At 43.5% G+C, this 25,553-nt stretch overlaps 2 protein-coding genes across 5 annotated transcripts in view; one reads left to right on the top strand and one right to left on the bottom strand.

Moving 5' to 3' along the window:
• unm_sa34860 (un-named sa34860) overlaps positions 1-9,249 on the bottom strand; it is a 57,352-nt gene extending 48,103 nt beyond the window's left edge. For 2 of the 4 annotated variants that reach the window (XM_089020090.1, XM_089020094.1), the window contains exons 1-2: positions 8,587-8,603; positions 7,225-7,340 (exon numbers count right to left, since the gene is read on the bottom strand). The gene's annotated coding sequence lies outside the window, so the exon portion shown is untranslated. Of the gene's footprint in view, positions 1-7,224; positions 7,341-8,586; positions 8,604-9,113 lie in introns of those variants that run through there. The other 2 variants (XM_089020091.1, XM_089020093.1) reach the window with 2 other exon arrangements.
• Positions 9,250-9,397: 148 nt separating this feature from the next.
• Positions 9,398-25,553, top strand: part of grin3a (glutamate receptor, ionotropic, N-methyl-D-aspartate 3A) — a 20,745-nt gene continuing 4,589 nt past the window's right edge. Inside the window, exons 1-9 of the mRNA XM_089020089.1 lie at positions 9,398-10,119; positions 13,113-13,804; positions 18,577-19,246; positions 20,828-21,211; positions 21,468-21,613; positions 22,492-22,607; positions 23,189-23,340; positions 24,475-24,636; positions 24,883-24,953. Coding sequence (XP_088876215.1) covers positions 9,403-10,119; positions 13,113-13,804; positions 18,577-19,246; positions 20,828-21,211; positions 21,468-21,613; positions 22,492-22,607; positions 23,189-23,340; positions 24,475-24,636; positions 24,883-24,953 — 3,110 coding nt within the window. The 5' untranslated portion in view covers positions 9,398-9,402. The remainder of the gene's footprint in view (positions 10,120-13,112; positions 13,805-18,576; positions 19,247-20,827; positions 21,212-21,467; positions 21,614-22,491; positions 22,608-23,188; positions 23,341-24,474; positions 24,637-24,882; positions 24,954-25,553) is intronic.

The following is a 25,553-nucleotide window of genomic DNA, read 5'->3' as shown; positions in this document are numbered from 1 at the left end:
CTGGATGTGATATTTCTTTTGGTGTTATCTGGTTTGGTCTTTGGATGAGCTGGAGGTATGGTTCGTCTCGTTTGCTTTTTGCCGACGTTGTCATTTTCGCTTCACTTGCACACATGAACGCCGTCATCAGCAAGACACAACGGGAATGCCTTCTTATCATGACGCTACGTGTACCGTATATATATATATATATATATATATATATATATATATATATATATATATATATATATATATGGTATGCATTTTGCGCCTTGGCCATCGTCCATGTGAGACAAACAATAGTCATGCCAACAAAGCCTGAAATTGATTTGAACCCGGGCCGAGCTGCATGGATATCAATATTGATGAGGCTATTTCATCTTTTCTGTTCTTAGCCGCTTGTCTTTTGTGCTTTTACAAACAATTCAATCCCAGTTAAGAGCGGCACACTTCCATCAAAATATATATATATATATATATATATATATATATATATATATATATATATATATATATATATATATATATATATATATATATATATATATATTTCTTCCTTTTTTACTTCCTATGTACCTAACTGAGAATGCAAATGTGAAGGCTAAAATTGACTGGAAATGTGTCCACCATCTATGAATCCCATTGTCAACGCATGCGATTAATTTCTGGGTCAACTCCATCAAAAGCGCAGACAACGATGAAGCCGAGGTCTGATTAGTGCATTGATGTCCTTAATTAGCCGTATCTAGCGCACAGTTGCCGCTGTCGTTCTGAATGTTTTTCTACCCACAGGGCTGACTTCTGGCTGTCCCCAAGTGTCCATCACCCACAGCATCATTATCCCAGAGAAGTCCTTACAATTGAAAGATTTCCGGTAAATTCACACATGATATCACAATATCATTTGAATTCACTGGCTAAATGATAGTGAATGAACAATAAGTCATTTAATCCAACACATTCTGCCTATAAATCAAATAAGGCTACATTCAGAGTCGTATTAATCATAATTTTGTCTAATATCGCATGTGGGATCAGGATGTGATTTTTTCAGGCTTGATTGTTCCTGTCTTGCCAAGTTCTCTCGGTGCTTATGTGGGTGTTCCCTCGGTCCTCCTGCTTCCTCCCACATTCCCAAAACATGAACGTCAAGATTGGAAAGCAAGGATGAAACTATCCAAATGCAACCGTGTACTCATAGCGCCCCCATTTGGTTGAAAGAATGATCAATCAATTGCATTTATGATCTACATTAAAAGCAAAAACCTTATAGTGCCCAGCGGGCTGTTTTATTGTTGCTGCTTGTTATTTAGTCATATGGAGAGTTGATGATCACTGAAGTTATTCGGCAGAGCGACTGACATCAAGTTGAAGATTTGGACCATTGCTCTTTAATTGTGCCGCTGCCTTCCGCCATTGTGGCAATGATGTGATTTCATGGCCGCAAGCATAACAAGGTATGCAAAACAGGAGCCATTTTATATGCAAGGATGATGCCGTTGACATTTTGTCCTTAAATTCGAAGCACATTGCTCAAAACAGCTTGTGTCTCGCCATCGACAAAGTTCAGCTTGAAACGGTCATACATTTTTATTTTCGTATTCAGTTAACTGTTGTTGAGGGGTAGTGTTCATATTTTGGCTACAAAAATGAGCAAAAACATGTTTGAATGGACTTTTGTAGCTGAGCAGTGGTAAAAGTGTACTTGTACTTTCCAAATACCATAGTTTCAACCTTTTTTCATATACAAAGCGCACCGGACTATAAGGTGCACCTTCATTGAATGAAAAATGTTTTCCAAATATAATATATAAATACATATATAAAAGTTTTCCATATATGAGGCACATCACATTACAGGATAAGGCTCACTCCCAATGAATGGTGTATTTTCAAACATTTTCCATATACAAGGCGCACCGGACTATAAGGCGCACCTTCAATGAATGCAAAATGTTTTTGAAATAATATATATACAGATATAAAAGTTTTCCAAATACAATATAAGCCGCATCAGAATCAGAACCAGAAAAGCTTTATTCGTCCCACAATGGGGAAATTTGCATCACATTATAAGGCGCTGCACTAGAGGCTAGGGTTACGCACTACTACAGGGGGAAATGGAGTCAGTGGCTGCTGACCTGTTGTGGCTCAATATGACTTCACATATAAGGCGCACCGTATAAGGCTCAAGGTCATCTTTTGAATTAAATGAAGGCTTTTGGGTGCGCCTTATACACCGGAAAATACGGCCATTTACAAAAGCTTTTTTTTTAACCCATCCTGCAATATTTTCACTGTGGTCAACCCAAAAGAATGACCTAGCAATTTCTGTAATGGCCAGTAGATGTCAGAAGCAAACAACCTTTGAAGCCAGACAACGACTTGCACAAACAACTGCAGAGCGTTCACTTATCATTTATTTTTTTAGCTGTAAAATATCGCCATATCATGACATCGTAACCTATCCTATGAGTCCAACTTATTGTATACATTTTTTAATACTCTGAAAGTGTTTACTCAACGTTTGGGGGTCACGCTTGCCAATTAGTACTTGAAATGACAATACAGAAAAAAGTGGAAGTAAAACAAAAAATGCCTTCCCACACTGTTTTGCGTTGCCTTGCAAAATTTGCCACATAACGCATTTTCTTCTCCACGTCACCTAAGGGGCTCCTTAACATTTAAATTAAGCAGGAGGCCAAAAAAACAGTGCAGATAATACACAGCCTACTCAACAGTGCTTTGCAATGTTCTCCGAATGGTATTTTAAGTTTTCTTTCTTTTTTTACTCTTTAAAACAGAACAGAAATGTCGTATAATATGTTAATTGCAACATGTTGTTGATGGGAACGTGTGGGCATGCAAATGTTGGGAAAAACGGTGGCATTATCTACAGTATATTTATGCTACAGTAAAGTCATACAAACAGCACATAAAAAAAAATAAGCAAAATCAGAATCAGAAAACCTTTGATCGTCCCACAGTGGGGAAATGTGATTATTGAGAAGCCTGACAGCAGTTGGTGGGAAGGAGCGGCAATACGGCTCTTTCTAATCTATCCTTTCCTCTCAGTGTTCACATGATTGCAATCCTTCAGTTTGATGAGGATGCAGAGGTCACCAAATCAAATTATGAACAACAACAAAGTGAAGACGACGACAAATACAGTTAATATCGAAATTCAACAGGAGCTCAGACAATTATGCGACGATTGCTTTTTCTGTCCAGGCCAGGCGGAAAGTCCGATGACGTTGAATTTTGGAGAGTGATTTAGTGACAACGACACATTGATGTTATCTGAAAAGGTGTGCCAAAAACATGCACAGTTGACAGAACCTTTTTTTTGTTTTGCTTTGACGAGTGTATACAGTGTACGTGTGTATGCTAGTAGCGTCCAAGTATAAATATCATCGGGGTCCGTCCCGTGTCTGTGCGCTCTCTAAATCAACTGCCTTCTGCTTGGCTCACCAGTCCCAAATGTCAATCTATTGCTCAGGGCGTTTGTTTCCTTCCATGAGGCAATCATTCACAGTCTACTTCTTGTGTTTATTATCCGTGCGAGTGTCCATTACAGAAGGACGTTTCGATGGAATGTTTAAAAAAAAAAACAGGAAACTGACTTTCCTTAGAGCAGGTGTCGGGAACCGATGGCTCGCAAGCCATCTCTGGCTCTTTTGATGATTGCATCTGGCTTGCCGATAAAACTAAATACATATCGTCGCTTTTCGTTGTTCATTTCCTGTTTTGGCTGCAGTTGGCGGAAAGCGCAATTTTGATTGGATGATACTGGCCGTTCATGTTGAAAAAGGTAAACGTCCCTTTTAAATAAGCCCGACGAGTTCAAAAAAAATGACGGAACTTCTCCCTCCGGTGGCATCACAGGGTCGACTGCTGTGCGAAAGTGAGATGCTGGCTGGCCAACATTGTCGTACGCGGTGCCAGGCGTAGAATTATTTTTATTTTTAAAACAGGGCCTGGAGGTTGTGGTGGTAAGTATGGGTGGTCGTAAGTCGGATGTTACCTGTATTTGACTTTTGTTGCTATCTTAGTCAAAAAGGTTCCCGAGCCCTGCCTTCGAGCCACCATCCTTTCGAACTGTCTACAGTCCACTAAATTTCTCCTCTTTGAAGTGCAGCCCCGCTCCCCCATCCTTATGAATCACCTGGTACCAAACAACGATCCTCTGTGCCTTTTGTCCCCAAATCTGATCCCTTCTTCCCTCTCTCAGGTCCCCTTTTGGGTTGGACCCTTATCAGCGTGATTTCTACTTGGTTGTGACTCACTACTATCAGCTTCATCACCCCTCCCGACCGACCTTTATGTATCCAATGCATTCCTCTCAGCGGATAAGAAAACTGATCATCACTCCGAGACTCCAAACTGATTGTTCCGCACTCTTACACTGTGGGAAGGAGTGGCAGTGGAATTTCAAAAAGAAAAAAGTTGAGAGCGCGAGTGAAGGTACATCAATGTGGGCCAAATACATGGAAGTGGGACAGTGCAGGAGTTCAGGCTAGCAGGATTTTGGAAATGCTGATTGAGAGCCACAAACTTTTAAGATTCCTTACATCAACGGCACCTAGGTCAAGATCATCACCATACATGTATCACTTCTTCCATTTTCTTCATAGCGCATTCCGTTGAAGGTTTCATGGAGCTGGAGTTTATCCCACCTGACTCGAGGCGAAAGACAGACGACTACACGCCGTACTGGTCGCCCGTCAATCACAGGGCACGTACAGACAGGCACATTCAGACTGACATTCACACGGTCACTGAGTTGGAACTGAACTCACATTGCCCGCAAGTCAGGCAAGTGAAGCGCTAAACCGTCTGTGACATGTCAAATATCCATACGACCATTTTTTTTTCCATAGCGCATCCTCATAGAGTTGATCAGTCATTGAATCTGCCATGCGTGTTTTGCGACTGGAGGCATGTGTGAATCCCCCCACGTGGTTGCCACACTGCAAAATATTTCTTCAATGCAATATATTGATTGATTTCTGGGATATATCTGATGCATATTCTCTTAAAGTTAAAGGGGTGGAAGTGTCGACTCTAGCGAAACTAATGGCCGAAAGTGACTACGTCCACCATTTATGTAACCCATTTTTTCTCTCGGGGTTTCAGTCTGCGCCTGCCGGATGAGGAAACAGGTACTGCAAAATAGCAGACTGAGTTGGCAAGAGTGCCTCTGTGAGATTATGGTGAGTGCAGAATCTGCAAGCAAGGAAATCATATTAACACCTGACCTCTTGTGGCAAATCATGCTGATGCTGCGGGTGAGAGAGAAGAAAAAGAAGAAGAAGAAGAAGAAGAAGAAGAAGAACCATCCAGGGAAAAAATATGAAGAAGATGCAAAGAAAGTAAGACTCCACCCACGATATTAGCGATTTTATTGAAATGTTGTGCATCGCTATGGTTCAAGCTAACAGCCGGAAGCAGGTGTGCATGAAAATCCGGGTGTGCTTATCTCTACAGTTTTCTACGCAGTGTTTAGCTAAGCCTCCAGAGAAAGAAGACCAACTGACGCCCAAACGATAAGCGGCAGTAACCTCTCGAGCTCTCTTCAACCTTCACGCCGCCGACCCTCGTGACACAACGCCAGCGATTCTGCGCCCCCCGCGGTGGTATTTGAGCTGCAAAGGCTGCCGGCTGAAGAGCGGTTTGTGTCGGAATCTAAATTGGAGGAATTTTCATCACGTCAGGAAGAGTCAAAGGGAATTTGGAGTGCTTTACTTTGACGTTTGTTTGCATTGACGTCAATCGTTTCGTAACGGGTACCTTGTCACACACACACACACACACACACACACACACACATACATACAATCTTCCTGTGTTCGAGCTTTTGTCCACAGTTTCCGACCGAATATCTCTGACACTGACTTAATCCATCTTTTTTTCCTCTGGAGTTTTTCTTTCGCAGGTTAATTATAGAGACCTCGGAGAAGATTATTACGGCCACGGCGGTCCAATGAACGATTCAATGATCCCACCATAGCACTTGGAAACTTTCATTTCGTTTCTGGTTCAAATGAGAAAATCTGAACGATTAAAGTTGCAAAGGGAATGCGTTAGAATACCCAAGTGGGTACTGAATAAACTGAAGGTGAACTTTTTCTCCAGTCAATAAACTGTTCCCGTCTCGGAAGGAACTCACACATTTTGGTGCTGGAGAAAGGTTAAAATGACTCTGTGTCTTTGTCTTGTCATATTTGTTATTTTTTCATTTTTTTTTCCCCAAGATGGCGGCGCGTGAACACGCAGCGGCTCCCCTCTCCCGGCAAATTGGCGTTTTCATGTTGATGTTTGTTAAAGTAATTATAAATGCCTTGCATGCTGGGTCCGAGAGGACAGTAATTTCATCTGTGCTGTATGTCATGCATATTAGCATATTTGACAATAAAGCTGACTTTGAAAATGGGGATTGCGCAACGGAGACTCTGTTTGGGACCATTTCAGGCCAGCGATCTCAAAATGTTCAAACTGTTGAACTTGAAGCAATGAAAACCTAACTGACTTTGGCGAAAAACCTCCAGAGGACAAAATGGCAGAAAATCTGAAAATGTTTCTTTGATTTTTGTTTTTTTTAGTCATCTGTGACAAAATCATTGCGAATCCCGAAAGTCATTTTAAAGTTACATGCGCAAAGCTAGCCAATGAAACGGATGAAGCAATTAAAAGTGCCTGTTTACTCACGGCTCAACTGCTTCAAGGATTCCATGCAAAGCAAGAGTTGTCCAAATAGCTTTGCAAGCTGTTATTTACGCCGACCTGATCTGCGAAGCAACAGAAAATCTCCTCTCCCAGGTGTTGTAAATGTCACCATTTTAAGACCCGGAGCTCAAATACTATACATGAAAGAACTGTCCAAGAACTCGCAGACCTTTCTTTGGTCATATAACCACCCCGCTAACAACACACACATATATATTAAAATATATATACACGCCCCCACCGCTCCCCCGCCTGCAGATGTATACGTGTGGTTCTTCTCTGCTGAGCCACACTTTGATCAAATGCGCAGATGTGCATCACATCAATGCTCTGACCTTGAAGTTTATCCTTCTATGCGCTTTCAAGTTTCATCTGGTCATGAGCCCTGACACCAGTAGAAAGGAAATGAGCCATGGTGGAATTAAGGCGACAGGTGTAAAAGGTCAACAGAGTCACTATAAAGCAAGAGATGGATAACGGAGAACCCAGCGCTATGTCAAGTTTAAAATGACTCACCAGGATGGGGTCTTTTGGATGAAGTTTGAATCCAAATGGTTTCAATGGTCTGCCATGCAGGTGGAATGGGAGCGATTGTCCTGGTCTTCTTTGTGGTCTTCTGTGCATACCGCCACCTAGTGTGAGGAAGTACAAAGCATTTTCAAGCAGTCAATGCACAGGTTGGACAAAAGGGGAAACGGTGTTAAATGTGACAGGTGAGACAAAGGCCAGGACAAGAGGAAAAGGGAACACAAAAGGCTTAAAAAATGGCTAGACGGACCCAGAGATTAAATTGGGTGAGGATGGGATTAAAATGGGTGACCGCTACAACGTAGACAGAGGTTTTTTTTCCGAGGGGATTAAGAGGGAAAACAAAGAACAGTGAACAGATAAAGGTGATATGCTTTTTTTTTTTGTTCCATATTTTGAACTGTCATCAAACATCCATCATGCTTTTGTTTGGTTTAGACCACTGGTGTCAAAGTCAAGGCCAAGGGGCCAAATCTGGCCCACCACATCATTTTTTCGGTCCGCGAAAGCAAATCAAACTTGTGAAATTCCAGAATGCTTGCTAAAATCCGATCCAAAATGTCATCTTTTTGGATGTAAACCACAATAATAATAATAATTATTATTATTCTTGACTTCAGATTTGAAAAGTAGTTATTGATTAATTTGTTGTGCGCTCTATATGTAACATGTGGAGGAGATGAAACATTGTAATGGCTTCCCCAAATTCATAACGAACGGCCTTCCAGAGGAAACCAGAACTACAATGACTTTGACACCCCTGGTTTCGACTATTTTGACAGTTATACACAAAAAAACAACTGACTGAACTATAAACCAAAACCCTGTCCAATAATTTTGAGATAGTCATTGCATTCATGTCTCATCTGTTTCGATTTCACCTCTCGCCTTTTTGTGCTCGCTCTACTTGAGTTGCAGAATTGGAATAGGGGTCGAGGTTAGAAGGTCGGAACCGTGCCGAATGCAGTAACTTGATGAGTGGCATTGGATTAGATTTTATTAGTTTTGCAGCGGAGAAATGGACATTTTACAGCAGCAAAGTGATTAAAGAAAGTGTAAAGGAAAGGAAGAAGTAGAAAAACAAAATACAGGAGCTGCTGTAAACTCTTGTGGAACCATCTTGAAGTCAAAACAACAACAAAAAAACAAAGACACAGACAGTCATTCAATCTGAAGCACTTTCTGCACCCTCTTTCTTGCATGAAGCAATTCTAGACGAAAGATGAGGATCAAAGCCTCCTTTTCACCAGTGTATCAAGGACATCAAAGTGGAACACGTGTGCTACAATCTAAATATTGAAAGAAAACCCAAAGCTGTAGCATCCATTAACGAAAAAGAGATTGTCTCACATCTTGCCACGTAAATCCGCTTCAGTTCCAAGCAGCGGCCGTTGCACATCGGCGCATAACATGATCCCCCTGAACACCAAGTTAATACTGGTCCAAGGTTCAGAGGGAGCGTTTGTGACTGGGTGTCTCAAAACCAGGTGTGCCAATTAAAAAATGGGTAGGGGGCATCGGGTATATCTCATTTTCACCGGTTTTCCTGACACGGGCTCGAGGTAGCGCCAATAGAGGGTTAAAGCTCCTTGCAAAGAGAGCCAATCCACTGCGCTCTCGTGCCCGCACCGGTGCCAGTAGTTGTCTTGGACTTCAACGTGTCCACACGCCCTTCATCCGCAGCGGAAAACATCTGTCGTGATCTTTTAATACACGCTGAGGCTTTTTTGGACGATCATGGCCTTGTTTTTGTCTTTCTCCGCCAAAGGAGGATTTCACTCTTTTGGAAGATGTTTGTGGCGACCCAGTGGACATATTTTGTCTCTCATAGCCTGTTTATTTTTTTCTTTTTTCGATGGCACAATCTGTTCACTTGCCTTGAATGATGTGAATCTTGTGAGATGAAAAAGGCCACTTTGGGGGAGATTCGCTTGACTGCGCGCGGCTCCCGCTTGCTGTTGGAGTGTTTGGAGGTACGCGCAACTTTCCCCGGAGCTGGACGCGCTTCAGGACGTGGAACTGCAACTGGATCCGTGGTTGCGGTTGCTCTGAGAGACTCGCCAGGGCGACACGGTGGAGCCCGGGAGGGGCGTCAATGCAGGGGTGCCTCAATTTGGAACATCTGGAGCTCAGTCGGGTTTCGGATTAAGTTCGGGGACGGTGAAGATGGGGCTGTTGAAGATGAAGAGAGGAAACGCCAGCGGCTCCTTTCTGTGTTTCCTGGTGTGCGCGATTGTCTTTTCTCCGCGTTGCTCTCACTCGCACCCGCAGCCGTGCCAGGTTCTAAAGCGGATCGGCCACACGGTTCGAGTGGGGGTTCTGCATGTGCATCCTCGCTTCTTGCCCGACAGCGGCATTTCCGATGTCTGGAATAACGCACCGGACTCCAAAGACGCGCGAGCGCCTGCGGGCAAACAGTTCCCCCAAAGTGCCGCGTCCGAGTTCCGAAACCTTCGGAGTCGAAATTCCGCTTCCGGCCAGCGCGGTGGAAGTCGGGCTAAAATCCACGGCCGGCGGCGAGAAGAGAAGGCGTCGTGGCATCGCGGCTTCTTTGCGCCCAGGGAGTCCGTCCTGCTGGCGGCGGAGGCCGTGAACCGAGCTGGGATTCTTCCCTTCAATTTGTCGCTGGAGCTCGTCATGGCGGTCGCTTCGGGGCTCGGCGAGCTCCCCGCTTTCTCTTTCGCCTCGCCGGGCAGCCCCGAGGATGAAGACCCGCTGTCGTTTGTGGAGAGCGTGTGTCACACGGTAGTCGTGCAGGGCATCTCCGCGGTGGTGTCCTTTCCTCGGAACCGGGACGACTTCGTCAAGTTGGACTTTGTGTCCCAAGCACTTCGGGTGCCGGTCGTCAGCGTTCTCCCCACAGAGTTTCAGCGTCAAAGCCAAGTAATTTAAAAAATAATTAAAAAACAATATTAATAGAACGAACACAAGTTGAGTAGTGAACATCATGTGCACGTGGGTGCACAACCAATATAGCCAAAATGCATCTATCTTGATCATTTGGGCAACTACGTATATGTAACATCTGTTCAAGATCTGTTCATCAAGATCTGTTATTTCAGACTGCAGTGGCAAAGCTCGAATTCGATCCAGAAAAAATAAATCTCTATCTATCTATCTATCTATCTATCTATCTATCTATCTATCTATCTATCTATCTATCTATCTATCTATCTATCTATCTATCTATCTGTCCGTCTATCCATCTGTCCGTCTATCAATCATCCATCCATTCATTCAACATTCGATCCATCCATCATTCTATCCATCCTTCCATTAAACATTCCATCATCCATCCATACTTCCATTAAACATTCCATCATCCATCCTTCCATTCAACATTCAATTCATTCATTCATCCATCCAGCCATCCACAATGTCATCCATATATTGTATCAATCCACTCTCCAAACCGTGTCTGCTCCATCCATTAATTCCCATTGTCACTTCCATCCTCCCGTTGTGTCGCCACCATCCAGTCATCATACATCCACACATTAGTGTCCACTAATCCTTTTCACTTCTACCGTCCATCCATCATCCACTTGCTGACAGCGGACGACTGGAAAGTTGAACTTATTACTGGCTGGATCATTGGCAAAATTGTCACTACGTCGATAGACGATGTGATGGGTGCATGACAGGAGACAGTAAATATTCACTTATCAGGATTGGTTACTCGCTGGATGGGTGAAGGATTTACATGCAAAAGGTTAGATTAATCGTTGGATGAATAGACCACCCATCCAACAACAACCTATCAATCGCCTTGGTCAATACAACCAATGATTCACCTCTCCGGGGTTCCGTGGCCGTTCTCCCACGTCGCATTGTGCATAGCGCAACACGATTGCTTGACGTCAATTTTAGACATCAAACATCCACTTGTGTCCATCATCCGTTCATCCATTCATATCATCCATTTATCCAGTGCGTGCATGCGCGTAGATGTGTTTTAATTTGATCTGTGTGCACAAAATATCAGAGCCTCTCCTGGTGTTGTGCAATGACTCGGACGTCAGAGCAATTTAGGACTGTGCATAGAGTGTGCACTAAATCAATTACGTTTATGTGTCCGAGTCAGGATGGATGATACCGTGCAATAAATTACCATTCGAGTCATTCCGTTCCACGGTGTATAGATTGAGAGTCTCATGTGTCTCAACATCTTGAACTACCGTGTTTTCCCGTGTATAAAGCGCACTCAAAAGCTTTAATTTTCTTCAAAAAAATGATCCTGCGCCTTATACAGTACAGTACAGTGATATAATATTGAGCCACAACAGGTCTTGCAAATATTGTCAGCAGCCACTGACTCCATTTTCCCCCATATACTGTAAGTAGTGCGGAACCCCGAGCCTCTACTGTCGCGCCTTATAACGTGGTGTGCCTTATTTGGAAAACTTTGATGTATTTATATAATATATTTGGAAAACTTGTTTTCATTCATTGAAGGTTTACCTTACAGTCCGGTACACCTTTTATCTGGAAAAAGTTTGAAAATACACCATTCATTGGGGGTGCGCCTTGTACTCCGAAAAATATGCTAATTTCATCTCTAAAATATAACTGGTACATTTGACACTCAAAAATGCACGTGGAATCTTTGAGTTGGTGGACCTTTGAATTGCCAACGTAACTGGCGGACATGGTATTAATTGACCATAATAAAGTCCTCATCTTTCTATTGTACACAAATCAATTAATCGTTGAAGCGCTCGACACATCCCCGAGAGAAAAGTACAGAGGTCAATACTGAAGATAAAAGCCCATCCCGAGGCGGCGCTACAGTGTGTACAAGGTGTATCAGTGTGCACGTATTCATCTTCTTCAGACTTGGCAGCTTTTATAATAGCACAACAGTGGAATCATTGGCTGATGGGTGATGAACTTCAAACATTTTGGGAAATGAAGACAGGAGGCCTATCTTCATTCTATCATGCAGGCGCTAGACGGTTACACGAACCACGTACAGATCGTTCCCTTCTTGATACCAGGGGGTATTTTAGAATTAAAATACAATAAAATAAAAATATAAAATTAAAGGCACGAGCCAGGGCTTAGTTCGGATTTAGCACGCATACTGACTGTTTTAACACATAACATAAAAAAGGGATTTTGAAGGTGAACTCACTCCTTTACCCCGCAAAATGGAAGATATAAAATATCTGAACTCTATTTTTGAATCCATTCTTTTGTGTTTTCTCTTTTTGCAATACATACATGTTGCGTAACTTGTGATGTGACTAATGATATTCATAGGAGCAAGTAAGTGGAGGTTGAAAATCCATTCTCTTCACCTCCGTGTCTGCTCTCAAGGAACAAATTGAAAGAAGGAAAGTCATTCATTCCATTGCTGGATTCATCAAGCATCTAAAGACAAATCTCCTCATTCACTTCACTCCATCAGTTGTTGATGCCTCATCTTGTACCCATCGCTCGCTTCCTGGATGCCATTTCCCATACTTTAACCCCCAAATGACCCCCTCTGCCATTTTATGTCCGCCATTAGCATTAGTTCATGAGGAAAGGCTTTCTTCAGCCATCATCGAGACTTCGTTTGACGACAGTCAGGTTAAAATCTTAGCTAAAGAAAATAGATGGTTTGAAAGAGGAGAGTCAAAGAAGCCATTTTTGGAAAACAGTAAAACCCTTAACCGTGCTAATGAGGTGATACCAGAGCTAATGAGGCAATCAGGGCCAGGGATAGAATCAGAATCATCTTTATTGCCAAAAACAGTCCTCTCCCACTCTTTCTCATCTGTCTACCTCACATGCAACTCCAAAAGCACATTGCTTCGTTTGACTTTTAAATATGTTTGTCTCCTCATACAAATTCATCTGTACTTACATTTGTCGTTTTTGTCTTGAATCAGAATCCTCTTCATTTCCAAATGGCCATGAGGACGGAGGAGGCCCCGACGCCCTTTCTTCTCTACTCGCTTCTGATGATGAATGGCTGGTGGGACATCAATGTGTTGCTATGCCAGGAATGGGACATAAGCCCATTTCTTTTCCTCGTCAAAAATAACAGCCGTTTCCACCTGGGCGCTTTTGTCAACTTGACAACTTTGTCTCCACTAGCGAACTCGGGAGGTGCTTTAAGTCTCACAACAGGAGCAGAGTTGTCATCCTGGACATTTTCCCACCATTTGTCTTCGACTCCTTCCGCCAAAACGGAGCAGCAGCAAGCTCTCATGCGGCAGTTGGAGGCCCTGAGAGAGCCTTCGTCCACAGTTGGCGTGGTGACGTTTGGGTGCGACATTCGCCAGGTACGCCGCCTGTGGGCGATGGCCACTCGGATGATGCTTCCAGAATTCCACTGGATCTTGGGGGATGGCCAGGACGTGGCTGAGTTGAGGACAGATGGACTACCCCTCGGTCTCTTGGCTCACGGTGTCATGGCGTCACCGTCTTTGGATACCTACGTCCAGGATTCTTTGGAGCTGGTGACACGGGCTATTGGAAGCGCCGCCCAGCAGAATCCTTCTCTCGCGCTCATTCCTGGAACGACAAATTGTATGGACGTACAGCAGAGTAATGGAAGCTCAGGGGATTACTTGGCGAGGTAAGGAACTGTCACCGGAGGAATTTTTGTCACTGTGACGTCAAGATGAGTAATACAAAATGTTATTTGCAGAGCACTGAAATTTAGGATCAGTTACAGTTTGACACAAGATGCGTATAAATAAAACGGCACTTAGAAGAGACCCCTGCGGATGACCATTTTCAAGAACGCAGGGGTGCAAAACACTCACGATCAACCTAAACTCTTGCCACTCGAGTATGTCGCATTTTTCTTCGTCTGGCCAGAACTATGCAATACCTTTATTTATACAGGTAACATCCAACTTGCGACCGCCTTGACTTACGACCACGACCTCCAGACCCTATTTTAAAAATTTTAATTCTACGCCTGGCACCGCTACGCGCTAGCAGGCCGGCAACGCGTACGACAATTTTGGCCAGCCAGCATTTCACTCTCGCACAACAATCGACTGTGTGATGGCACCAGATGGAGAAGTTTGAGAGTCATTTAGCCTCCGTGTCTCTATTCAACATTTTGAATGTATTTCGACTGACGCTCATTTTGACTTACGACCGTTTGCTCGGAACGGAACTCGGTCGTAAGTCGGATGTTACCTGTCTATCAGAATATTGTAATTGCAACACTGATCGAGATTAAATTCAAGCATATTTGTTGTGAAGAAAGATAATCAGTACCATTTGGTCATTCACTTATTTCAAGTGTCATTATTATGTTCTTGGAGCTTTGTCTTCATAATTATTTGGTAAATTTTGATGAATCTGAAGGAGACAAATAAACTCGGGTTGGTGAATAGCGACTTCAAAGCTGAGCATAATTACTATTGTCTTTCTTTAAGTGACTTAGACTATTTTGTTTCCACGAACGAGACTAAATCGGATTGTAAATGGTTCTATTTAGTGCTTGGCAGAGATGTAGTGTTGCTTCCCCCAGGGTTGTTTACACCTTTTTTATAGCTTGCTTTTGTTGGAAGAAGACCCAGGTGAGAGCGAAGGGGGAACCATTACATTTTGGGGGCAAAAGCTGTTCAGGGGAGCCAATAAAAAGGCTAAGCCATTACCAGAGTCTGTCGCGGCGTTGCTGTTTTAGCGGCAGGTCGAAGCACTTACAGCGAAACAACAATTCTAGCACGGGCAGCGTTTCCAACCGCTTTTCTTGACAGTGTTATTGTATAGAGCTGAAAAATGCGATTAGGAATAGAGGTGAATTGACTTTGATTCATGCAATGGCAAACGAGGGACTAAGGAGAATTTCCATAATGACGCAAACGGTACAAAGCAACCCAAAGTGAAGTACAGAGGGGGGGAAATGGGAATGGCAGGCGTCAATTCGGTTCTAATTAAAAAAAAAAAATGACAGTAGAGAATCAAGATTGCGGCACACGCCCGAGCCTCTCTGAATATTTCGTGCACCGCATATTGCCATTTATATTTCAAGTGAGAAACTTGCAACGGCACACGATACCCGAAGCATCGGTTGCTAATCTGCACCAATCAAGTCCGTGTCACTTTGATGAGAAAGTGGAATGAAGAAGCCGCTGAATTATACAATCACAGTGTGCCTTTTCCTGCTGAGAATCCCCTTAAAAAACAACTGAATCAGCAGCGGGGATCATCTCCGGGAAGAAAGGTTGAGGAAATGAGGTCTTTATTAACATGACTCCAATTGGAGAATCTTATGAATTATGGATTGGTGTCACTTTCATTTGCATATACAAACACCATTCACATAGAAAGAACAGATCAGATAGCTAGCATGGCCTGCTGCCATGCTAGCCGAAAAGATGATATGGCCTTATCGCGTGTAAGTTCACGTAACAACTACTCCCAAAAAAACTGCCGTTTTCCTGTCAGGCATGTGTCATCATGACTTTGACACTTGCAATGAAGGAAGTCATGAATCATGGCGTCAAGGTATCAGATGTTTCAGAGGAAACAGTTGAAGCCACGCATTTCATAGTGTGTGACAGATGAGAGGCCAACAGGTGTTGACTGCTTGCAAAGTTGGGAAAAAAAATCCATTTCAGGAGTCGACAAAGGAGGAGGAATATTGGTCAAATGTTGGAGCTGCAAGCAACGATGAGCGCATCGTTTTTGGCAGTATTCTTTTAACCTTAGCATTAATCAAGATCCTATGTACTTGTTTAGCTTAACTAAACTACGATGGGCTGGCAATCGGTTCAGGGTGTCCCCCCGTAACAGTGAATCCCATTTTGATCGTGGACTCGTGTCCAAAATATGTTTTTTGATGGTTTTGACAACGTCACGTTTGATTAGAAGTGAGCTGTGGCTTCCATGGCTTCAACACGCTGTGTAAATGTAAATCAAAGCTATGAATAATGCATTTTGTTGACAGTTCTTCTTTTTCTCGTAACATTCAATGAAGAAGAAACGTTGAGTTAGCTGTTCAAAAATGCAGTCAGACAGTTGCGTGAAACTACCATATTTTGCGCTGCACCGAAGTATAAGGCGCAGCGTAATATGAAGAAAATTAACGCTTTTGGGTGCACCTTATACACCGGAAAATACGCTAATTTTTATTTGGGGGGCGGAGGATCAAGAAAATGAAATATACATATATGTGCAGTCTTGCTCAAAGTAATTTGAAGAACCTGGAGCGCTGTGATGACAGTTTTTGCTACTTGTGGTGTACACAGTGCCCCTTTCGACCCCCACTTGACACCCCACCCCACCTCGTCATAACGCTAAGCGATGTGACTTGAAAGAATCTTCCCACACGAGCAAGTGAATTAGCATCCAACGATGCGCCACTTGGTGCTCAGCAATCAGATCAGCCGAATAAGTAGAAGGTGCTACAAAGCGGCGTCCTGTTCAAAGCCCGTGGAGGTAAAACAAAAGACAGGAGAGCAAGTCAAATAATTGAGAGAATAAACAAAATGCAAAAATGTCTCCACTCCAGTGCCAGGGTTTTTGTCATTATCACTCGAATTTCAGGACCCACAGAATTTTGACTTTTAGGCCGACATCAACTTTCAATGCAGTGTAAGAAAGCTTAGATTCTCTTCTTTCATCATAAAGAATGAGTTCATTCCTAAGCTGTATGGGTCTGGAGTTATCTGAGCTTTTGGAAATTTGCTCCAGAAGTGAAAACTGACTTTGATGTAGTCCATGCTAAACTGCCTTTTTTTCATTTTATTTTCAAAATTCTGTTCTTAGTTTGCAATTTGCTGTTGTTAGTTTTTTTTTGCCACACACGCGTCAGCCAAGGAGCCATTTTTTATTTTATTTTATTTATTTGGGGGGGGGGGCTGTATGTCACTTGCATAAGACAGCCAAATCAGGACAGGCGTCAGAAATGAAAGAGACAACTGTGAGAGGCCATCTTCTAAAATGTCTACCGACTCAGCTCTTCTCTTTCTTTGAGTGGACACCGCCTCAATGTCAACAATTGTACGACACTTTTTTCTTTCAGAATAAACCTTTTTGCGGTCAAATTTTGGAGTTTGGGGAATCAGGAAATGGACTTGATTGTTCTGTCGGCTGATGTGCTAGAAAGGATGAGGTCGACACTCTCGGACAGCCTGTAGCATCGGTTCACTGAGAGGCATGGCGTGATCATATATAGGGCCACGCTCTGTCCTCTGCTGTAACGCTCACTTTCACACAAAGGAATCGGGCCAGCTTTCTCATTTGCTTATCGTACCGTGTACAAGGTACCAATGTGACATTTAAGCTAACCAGCCAATTTGCAGTCTTCTGTTTTGTATCTCAAGAGGTAAAATGCAGCCGGTGAGTAAACCGGGATGAGAGATTAGCATTCATGATTCATTGAGGTAAAAATGTGGGTAAATGAGGTCAAATTTCCCCATGACACTTGTGTGGTGATGCCACTACCCGTTATCTGGATTCCAGCGTGGTATGGCATACTCGGGCCATGGCCAATGTCTCGCTTGGGTGATTTGTGTCTAAAATAGAGCGCCAAATAACTGATGGCTCCATTGGTGTCTGAAGGCCCAATTATTTGGGAATTTGCTGTGAAATTGGCTTGTGTCTGTTGCTGACGCTGTTGACGCTTCTATACTGCTTATCCTGTTGACTGTCATGGTTGGGGGTAGTGTGTGTGTTGAGGGAGGGGGTGATAAGCACCTGTTGCGTCCAGCTGGATTATGCATGATCTCTTTGTACTTCCTTCCTTCCGTAGTCCAAAAATATGAATCCTGAAAATTCTAATTTGCCGCTATTATGACTGGTGTGTGTGTATATATATATATATATATATATATATATATGTTGCTCTACATTTGCTCAGATAGACAACAAATTTACCTCGTTCACAAACACAATAAGTGACGAGCCATGTATGGATTCAAAAGAACTGATTTACTGCCATTCGCAAATTGAAAAGCATGACGTGGAGCGTCATTCCTGAATTTGTACGGGTTTTGGTTTTTCTTTCGAGAGGGGTGTCGAAAAAGCGCTGGTCGGACCTCTGGCAATGTTTTCCCCTGCACGACAGGGCAGCATTTGCCTTTTGCCCCCAATTCAAGATCAGATAACTGCAGATTCATATAATTTAGGAAATAACTTTGTTTTTCTGATGAAAGAAGATAGTCCAATGTTTCATATGCTGTATTGAATGGTATGTAGTCCTAAACTTCTGTGTGTCTTGCAATTTAAGTGAAAATGACAAAAACCCTGGCACTGGAGTGGACACATGAATTAAAAAAAATTAAAAAAATATTGTACGACAGTTCATTTCTGGATTTGGGTTGTTTTCATTATTAAATGTTTTCTTCCTGCAAATAATTGATGCGTGTGTTTCATTCCCTTCAGATTTCTTTCCAACACATCCTTTGAGGGCCAGAGTGGCTTTCTATTCCGAGACGGCAAGAGCCAAACTATCCTCTCCGAGCCCCATCACTACATCTGGTCCCTCCAGCTGGATCCTCTGGGCCAGCCAACTTGGACCAGACTCGGACGTTGGCGCAGAGGGAAAGTTCTGATGGACCAGGGGGCCTGGACCAACCGCCAGGCTTCCGGAGGAGGAGGCGACTGGCGCAGACCCACGAAGCTCCATTTGCGGGTGGTCACGCTGGTGGAGCACCCGTTTGTCTTCACTCGGGACGTGGATGGAGACGGCCTGTGTCCTGCCGGCCAGTTGTGCCTCGACCCTCTCACCAATGACTCATCGGTTTTACAGAGTTTTTTCCAAAATCTTGCCGGACCGAATGGATCCGTCCCTACGGACGCAAAGAAATGCTGCTATGGTTATTGTATTGACTTGCTGGAGAAAGTGGCGGAGGACATGGGATTCAGCTTTGACCTTTACATCGTTGGGGATGGGAAATACGGAGGCTTGAAAAATGGCCGCTGGACGGGATTAGTGGGTGACCTGCGAAGTGGTGCTGCTCACCTGGCCGTGACGTCTTTCAGTATTAACTCCGCAAGAAGCCAAGTCATTGACTTCACCTCGCCCTTCTTCTCCACCAGCCTGGGAATTCTGGTCAGTTGTCTCTTTTTCATCGTTATTCTGTTTACTCTTTGATCCTTCTCTCTCTCTCATTGACCTCATCTCAAGCCATACTGAGCGACTGGTCATTGTCTGTAAGGATTTTTACGACATGCTGTCCAATCCCCCCTTATGAGATTTGAACGGTCACCTTATTACAAACATAACAAATCAGACTCATTATTATTTGGAGTCATCATCCCCACATTGCATGCTTACGTTGCTGAGAGTCTTCTTCTTCTTTGGGCTTTTCCCTTCAGGGGTCGCCACAGCGAATCAGTGTCCTCCAACTAAGCCGGTTTTGTGCATCCTCTTCTCTCACACCAGCTACCTTCATGTCTTCTTTGACAACGTCAGTAAACCTGCTCTTTGGTCTTCCTCTCGGTCTCCTGCCTGGCAGTTGAAGGCTCAGCATCCTTCTCCCGATATAGTCACTCTCTCTCTCCTCTGGACATGTCCAAACCATCTCAGTCTGACTTTCTCTCCAAAGCCTCGAATATGAGTTGTCCCTCTGATATACTCATTCCTGATCCTATCCAACCTGGTCACTCCCAAAGAAAACCTCAACATCTTCAGCTCTGCTACCTCCAGCTCTGCTTTCTGTCTTTTCTTCAGTGGCACCGTCTCCAGTCCAAACATCATGGCTGGTCTCACCACTGTTTTATACACTTTTCCTTTCATCCTAGCTGAAACCCTTCTATCGCACATCACACCTGACATTTTTCTCCAGCCGCTCCAGCCTGCCTGGACACACTTCTTCACCTCTTTTCCACACTCTCCATTGCTCTGGACAGTTGACACCAAGTACTTAAAATCCTCCACCTTCTTTATCTATCTCGTCACCTTATTACGGCAATGATTTGATTTAAACCCGGGGACTGACGGAAGCAGCCAGTTACTTCGTCTTCTCTTACAGAAAGGAAAGTTACATTTTCCTGGGATAGGAGGTCCATATCCTCACAAATCTGTTCATTCCAATAAGTCTTTTTGACAACTCAGCGCATAAATCCGGATTTACTGTATTTTCCGCATTATAAGGTACACCTAAAAGCCTTCAAAGTTTTCAAAAGCTGACCATGCGCTTTATAATCCAGTGCGCCTTGTGTATGGAAAAGGTTTGAATATGTCATTCATTGAAGGCTCATTGTATACATCCGAATTTACCATATTTTCCTCATTATAAGGTGCACCTAAAAGCCTTCAAAGTTTTCAAAAGCTGACCATGCACCTTATAATCATCCAGTGTGCCTTGTATATGGAAAAAAAGCTTTAAAATATGTCATTCATTGAAGATGCGCCTGCATGTAATCCGGTGCGCTTTATAGTCCGGAAAATCCTGTACTTCATGTCGTCATTCAAGTGGGATTCAATCTGCTTTAAACAGTAATTTTTTAAGGAGCGGGCCTTAAAGTGGGTCAGATTTTCCAATGGAAATCAACAATGTCGGCTTGTATAATGAACAGCATTGTAAAAGGAACAGAAACCCGAAAAGCTTTCAGGAACGGGAGCCAATCCAGTTGGAATGATCTGACGATGAGAAATTACTAAGAGTTGGTTTTGAACTTGTGTGTTTAGGTGCGCACCCGAGACACGGCAGCACCCATCGGGGCCTTCATGTGGCCTCTCCACTGGTCAATGTGGCTCGGTATCTTTGTCTCCCTCCACGTCACCGCCATCTTCCTGACTCTGTACGAGTGGCACAGCCCATTTGGGATGACGCCACGAGGACGCAACCGAGATCGCGTCTTCTCCTTCTCCTCGGCTCTCAACGTGTGCTACGCCATCCTTTTTGGAAGAACCGTTGCCATCAAGCCCCCAAAGTGCTGGACGGGTCGTCTGCTGATGAACCTTTGGGCCATTTTCTGTCTCTTCTGCCTGTCCACCTACACTGCCAATCTGGCGGCGGTCATGGTTGGCGAGAAGACCTATGAGCAGTTGTCAGGGATCCATGACCCGAAGGTATTTGTCACCTTAACCTTTAATGGGGTCAGCGGTGACAACAGTGGGAAGCTTATCGGGTTACAGGCTTTGACAGTGAATGAGTTAAACAAGACAACATTTGGTATACTTTTTAATGCAGGTATTCTAAGAAGGTAGAAAGTGTTGTGTAACCTTGGGAAATCAATAGCCGTCTGAAGTAAACGGGTGGTGGGGATTCGTTTGTGTGGGGGGGTCTGATATTAAAGCTTGAATAACTCCACTACCCTTCTTGCAGTTGCACCATCCCTCGCAGGGATTTCGATTTGCCACAGTGAGAGAAAGCAGTGCCGAAGACTACGTGAAAAAGAGTTTTCCCGAGATGCACGAGTACATGCGGCGCTATAACGTGCCAGCAACACTGAACGGGATACACCTGCTCAAGTAAATTCTCCTGGCTTGCATACATTGCGTGAACGATACTCGTTTGTTATACATGCATACAAATGTAAAAATTGCACGGTCAGGTTTCAGCATTTATTTTTATGTTGTTGCAAATATCACATAAATGTCAAGTGAAAAGAAGGAGGGGTGGGCTGGGGGAGGGGGGGGCAATGCTCAAGTCATTTTGGACTACGCCTCTGCCTTCACTTCACATTCAGCTCCCATCTCCTATCTACTTATTTTTCGGCACCTTCGCTGTCATCCTAAAGTGCTTCGACATTCTACCGGCGTCCTCACTGAGCAAAGCAAAAAAAGAAAAAAAGTATAAAGTGAGAAATGCCAGCTGGGATACAAACACAAGTCGGGGAGAACACAATTTAAACGGATGACACATTTTGGGGTTTTTCTCTGAGCCTCTAAAATGTGGATGATGAGCTCTGTAGCTCTCTAACTAGCTGTCTCTCTATCATAATAATATTATTATTAATAATAATAATCCATTGTATTTCTAAGCGCCTTTCAAAACTCTCAAGGTCACTTTCCAGTCACAGGACAAGTTAGATAGCTAGCCAGTGACATAGCTGGCTAGCTATCTAGGTAGATAGCTAGAGTTGTACATATCGCTATCTAGCTGGCTAGCTATCTAACTTGTCCTGTGACTGGAAAGTGACCTTGAGAGTTTTGAAAATCAAATGTATTCTTATTGTTCTTATGAGGCTCAACTGGAATGTCAACTTCAGAAAATGACAGCTCGGGAGCCACAAATGCGCAATTTCGGGATTTACGCCACAAATGACTGGTCATTGGTATCCTTCACGTCTGTATTTATTGACTTTGGAATGACGGCGAGACATCTTTGAATTGTGGTGTGTTTCAAGGGCCGATCCCCAGAAGTTGGACGCCTTCATCATGGACAAAGCCCTGCTGGATTATGAGGTCTCAATTGATGCAGACTGCAAAACACTGACGGTTGGCAAACCGTTTGCCATTGAAGGTAAGGAAGGGGACCTGAAAATGGGACGGAGGTTGTCCGTTTTAGCAGAAGCCAAGCCTTAATATCAATGGGCCGCCATTTAACAGTGTTCATCGTCTGGGCTTTTAAAAGCTTGCAGTCCACGCGCTGTTTTGTTAATCTGGAGCCCATTTACGGAAACATCATTCACCCGCTGTGAGAACGTCCCCGCGGTGGTTAACGGTCCATTACGGGCCTCCGTCGGCCCACATACCATTGCTGCCTTTAATTACCTTACACAGCATCCGTGTCAATTCAGTTCATGTCACCGAGGGGGTGAACCTTAGTAATTGTGCTAATTGCCGTGACGCACATTGCTGAATTCAGCAGCAATTCACAAAATGTAAAAAATAAAATACGTAAAGAGAAACCTGTAAAACACTTGGATGAATGTATGTGGGTATGTATGTATGTATGTGAGTACGTAGGTATGCGGGTAGGTATGTATGTGGGTATGTACCTATGTAGGTATGTGGGTAGGCATGCATGCATGCATATATGGATGGATTGATTTGTTTGTTTATGTTGGGGTCCGGTGGGGTTGTTTGCGTGCTCACCAACAGGATATGGGATCGGGCTTCCTCAGAACTCCGCGCTCACTTCCAACTTGTCGGAGCTTATCAGTCAGTACAAGTCGGACGGCTTCATGGACATGCTGCATGACAAATGGTACAAGGTGGTGCCGTGCGGGAAGCGCAGTTTCGCCGTGACTGAGGTAAAGAACGCAGCCACCTTCACCGCCGCCGGCAGCAAATCAATGAAGGCTTGTTGATGTCGCCTTGATGTCCATCTGGTGTTTATTTTGCTTTGTGTTGTTGATATTCAGCCAGCGCACTGTTGTTGACGGCCACCCACGCCGAGCTTTCTACGTCTCTCTGCGCTCTAGCTTGATGAGCACCGTGACCTGCTGAAATGATAATCAGGAGATCAAATTGCTTTTCTTCATTTCAAATTTCTGCGGAGCTTGATTTTTTTGATCAAACTTTTGTCAATGCCAAGAAGTCACTTCCTCTCATCATAAAACTACCAACTCACTGTGAAACAATCAAGTGATACTTATCTTCCTAATAAATCTTTAATGTTTAATTACGAGGTAGGTGCAGGATGTCCTGTCCAGATTATTGACATGTAATTCACCGCTAATTGTCAAATTGATAAATTAGCCTGATGGTGATGGTAAATTCGATCTCTCAACGTCTGTGTAAGCTCTCAGTCGTACAGGAGTGGTCCATCGGTGAAAAGGTTTCTTCAGCAGTCATCTGTACTTCTTTCAAGGTGTTGGACGTTTCGCTTGTTATCCAAGAGACTTCGTCAGCGAACTAAAATTTGCTGGTAGCCCTGGCCCTATATATATATATATATTCCTACTGTCCAGAGGTGGCGGTGCCAGACCTCTGCTATGATAGATCCTTGCCCTCAGGTTGGGGGGAACAGAGGGTCATTTCCTGAGGCTACACTCATTACTTCTATTTTCCTGACTGATTATGGTCGATAACTGGCCTGATTACCCCATTTGCTCTGGTATTACCGCATCAGCATAACTAAGCCTATGTGGTAACGATCTCAGGAGTGTGTTGTAAGTGTATTATCTCTCAAATTAATCTGTAAAATTTACTCCATGGAAACGCGATAGTTAAGACAATCGACAGTCTTTCTATGAATGCATCCATGAAATTAGTCTAGGTCAGAATTTTGGCTTGGTCTCGGAGTCGATTGTGAAATGTGTTGCATTTTTTCATCGCAGTTTTCTATTTTGTTTAGAACTGTGAACCAAATCCGATTTTTCATTCTCAAGTAGTTTTCAAAGCATTGGAAGTCTTCTTGACTATGTTTCTGTTTCTTCATCCAGACCTTACAGATGGGGATCAAACATTTCTCCGGGCTGTTTGTGATGCTATGTGTGGGCGTGGCCTTATCTCTGTTGACCACCATGGCGGAACATATTGTGTATAAGCTGGTGATCCCGAGGGTCAAAGAGCCACACTTCAAATATTGGCTGCACACCAGCCAGGTACTCTGCTCACTCGCTCTACACGCCAAATGATGCATTGTGAACGTGGCAGGGAGGGGTGACATTCCTTATAGTGTCTGAGGTACAAGTAATGGCGATTCAGATGCATAGTCTCATAGAAAGTGTTTAATGAACGAAAAAACGTTTTGGGGTAACGCAAAATAAATATTCTGCTAATTAACGAAACCTTCCAAAGTAGTTTGAGGCCAAAAAGAAGTGACGGTTTGATTGTTGCTTGCTCTGCAGAGATTACACCGAGCCCTCAACTCTGTCTTTACCGATGACAAGCTGCCGACCATCACCAAGCCTGACAAGAGGTACTGTCCAGAAAGGTTTTTTTTCCGATAGAAACAAAATGTAACGATACCGAAAGAAAAAACATCGACTTGAAAGCGGAAAGTCACTTTCCTAAATCCTTCGTGATTAGTTTGCTGAGATATTAGTGCCAGATTAGGGTGACACCAATTAACATCCAGGTTGGATTTTAAGGGCCCATTTTAATGGGGAAAGTAAATAAAACGGATCCGTATGTCGGAAAAGTAATTAGCTGCAACGGATATTGAGGTGATAACCGTGTCAGGTTTAATTCCTGAAATATTGTTGCAATGTGACTGCCTTAGAAATCAAATTACACTTGTTTTCAACTGCAATTTGCCCGGATTCTCAATACTGCAATTTAGACAACAATCTATTAACCATGGCTTTTAATCTTCTTTTTTTGGAGTAGTTGAAATAAAAGCCAAAATTCCAGAATTGTCCCCACTGTAGTTGTCTGATGAAGTCAATTTTCTTAAGAGTCAGAATGACTGCAGATGATCAAATAAGCAGAATGTGTGTCCTACTCTAGTAGCTAGACACTTTGAAGAGGAAGTTAAAGTGTCCGTTGAGCTTTTGCTGAGCTAGGGTTCTGTTGTCCC

The sequence above is a fragment of the Hippocampus bargibanti genome, linkage group LG18 (genome assembly GCF_051943395.1).
Source record: "Hippocampus bargibanti isolate YZ-2025 linkage group LG18, ASM5194339v1, whole genome shotgun sequence".
NCBI classification, from domain to species: Eukaryota; Metazoa; Chordata; class Actinopteri; order Syngnathiformes; family Syngnathidae; genus Hippocampus; species Hippocampus bargibanti.
Note: the sequence above shows the minus strand (reverse complement) of the source record. Positions and strands in the feature narration are given on the sequence as shown.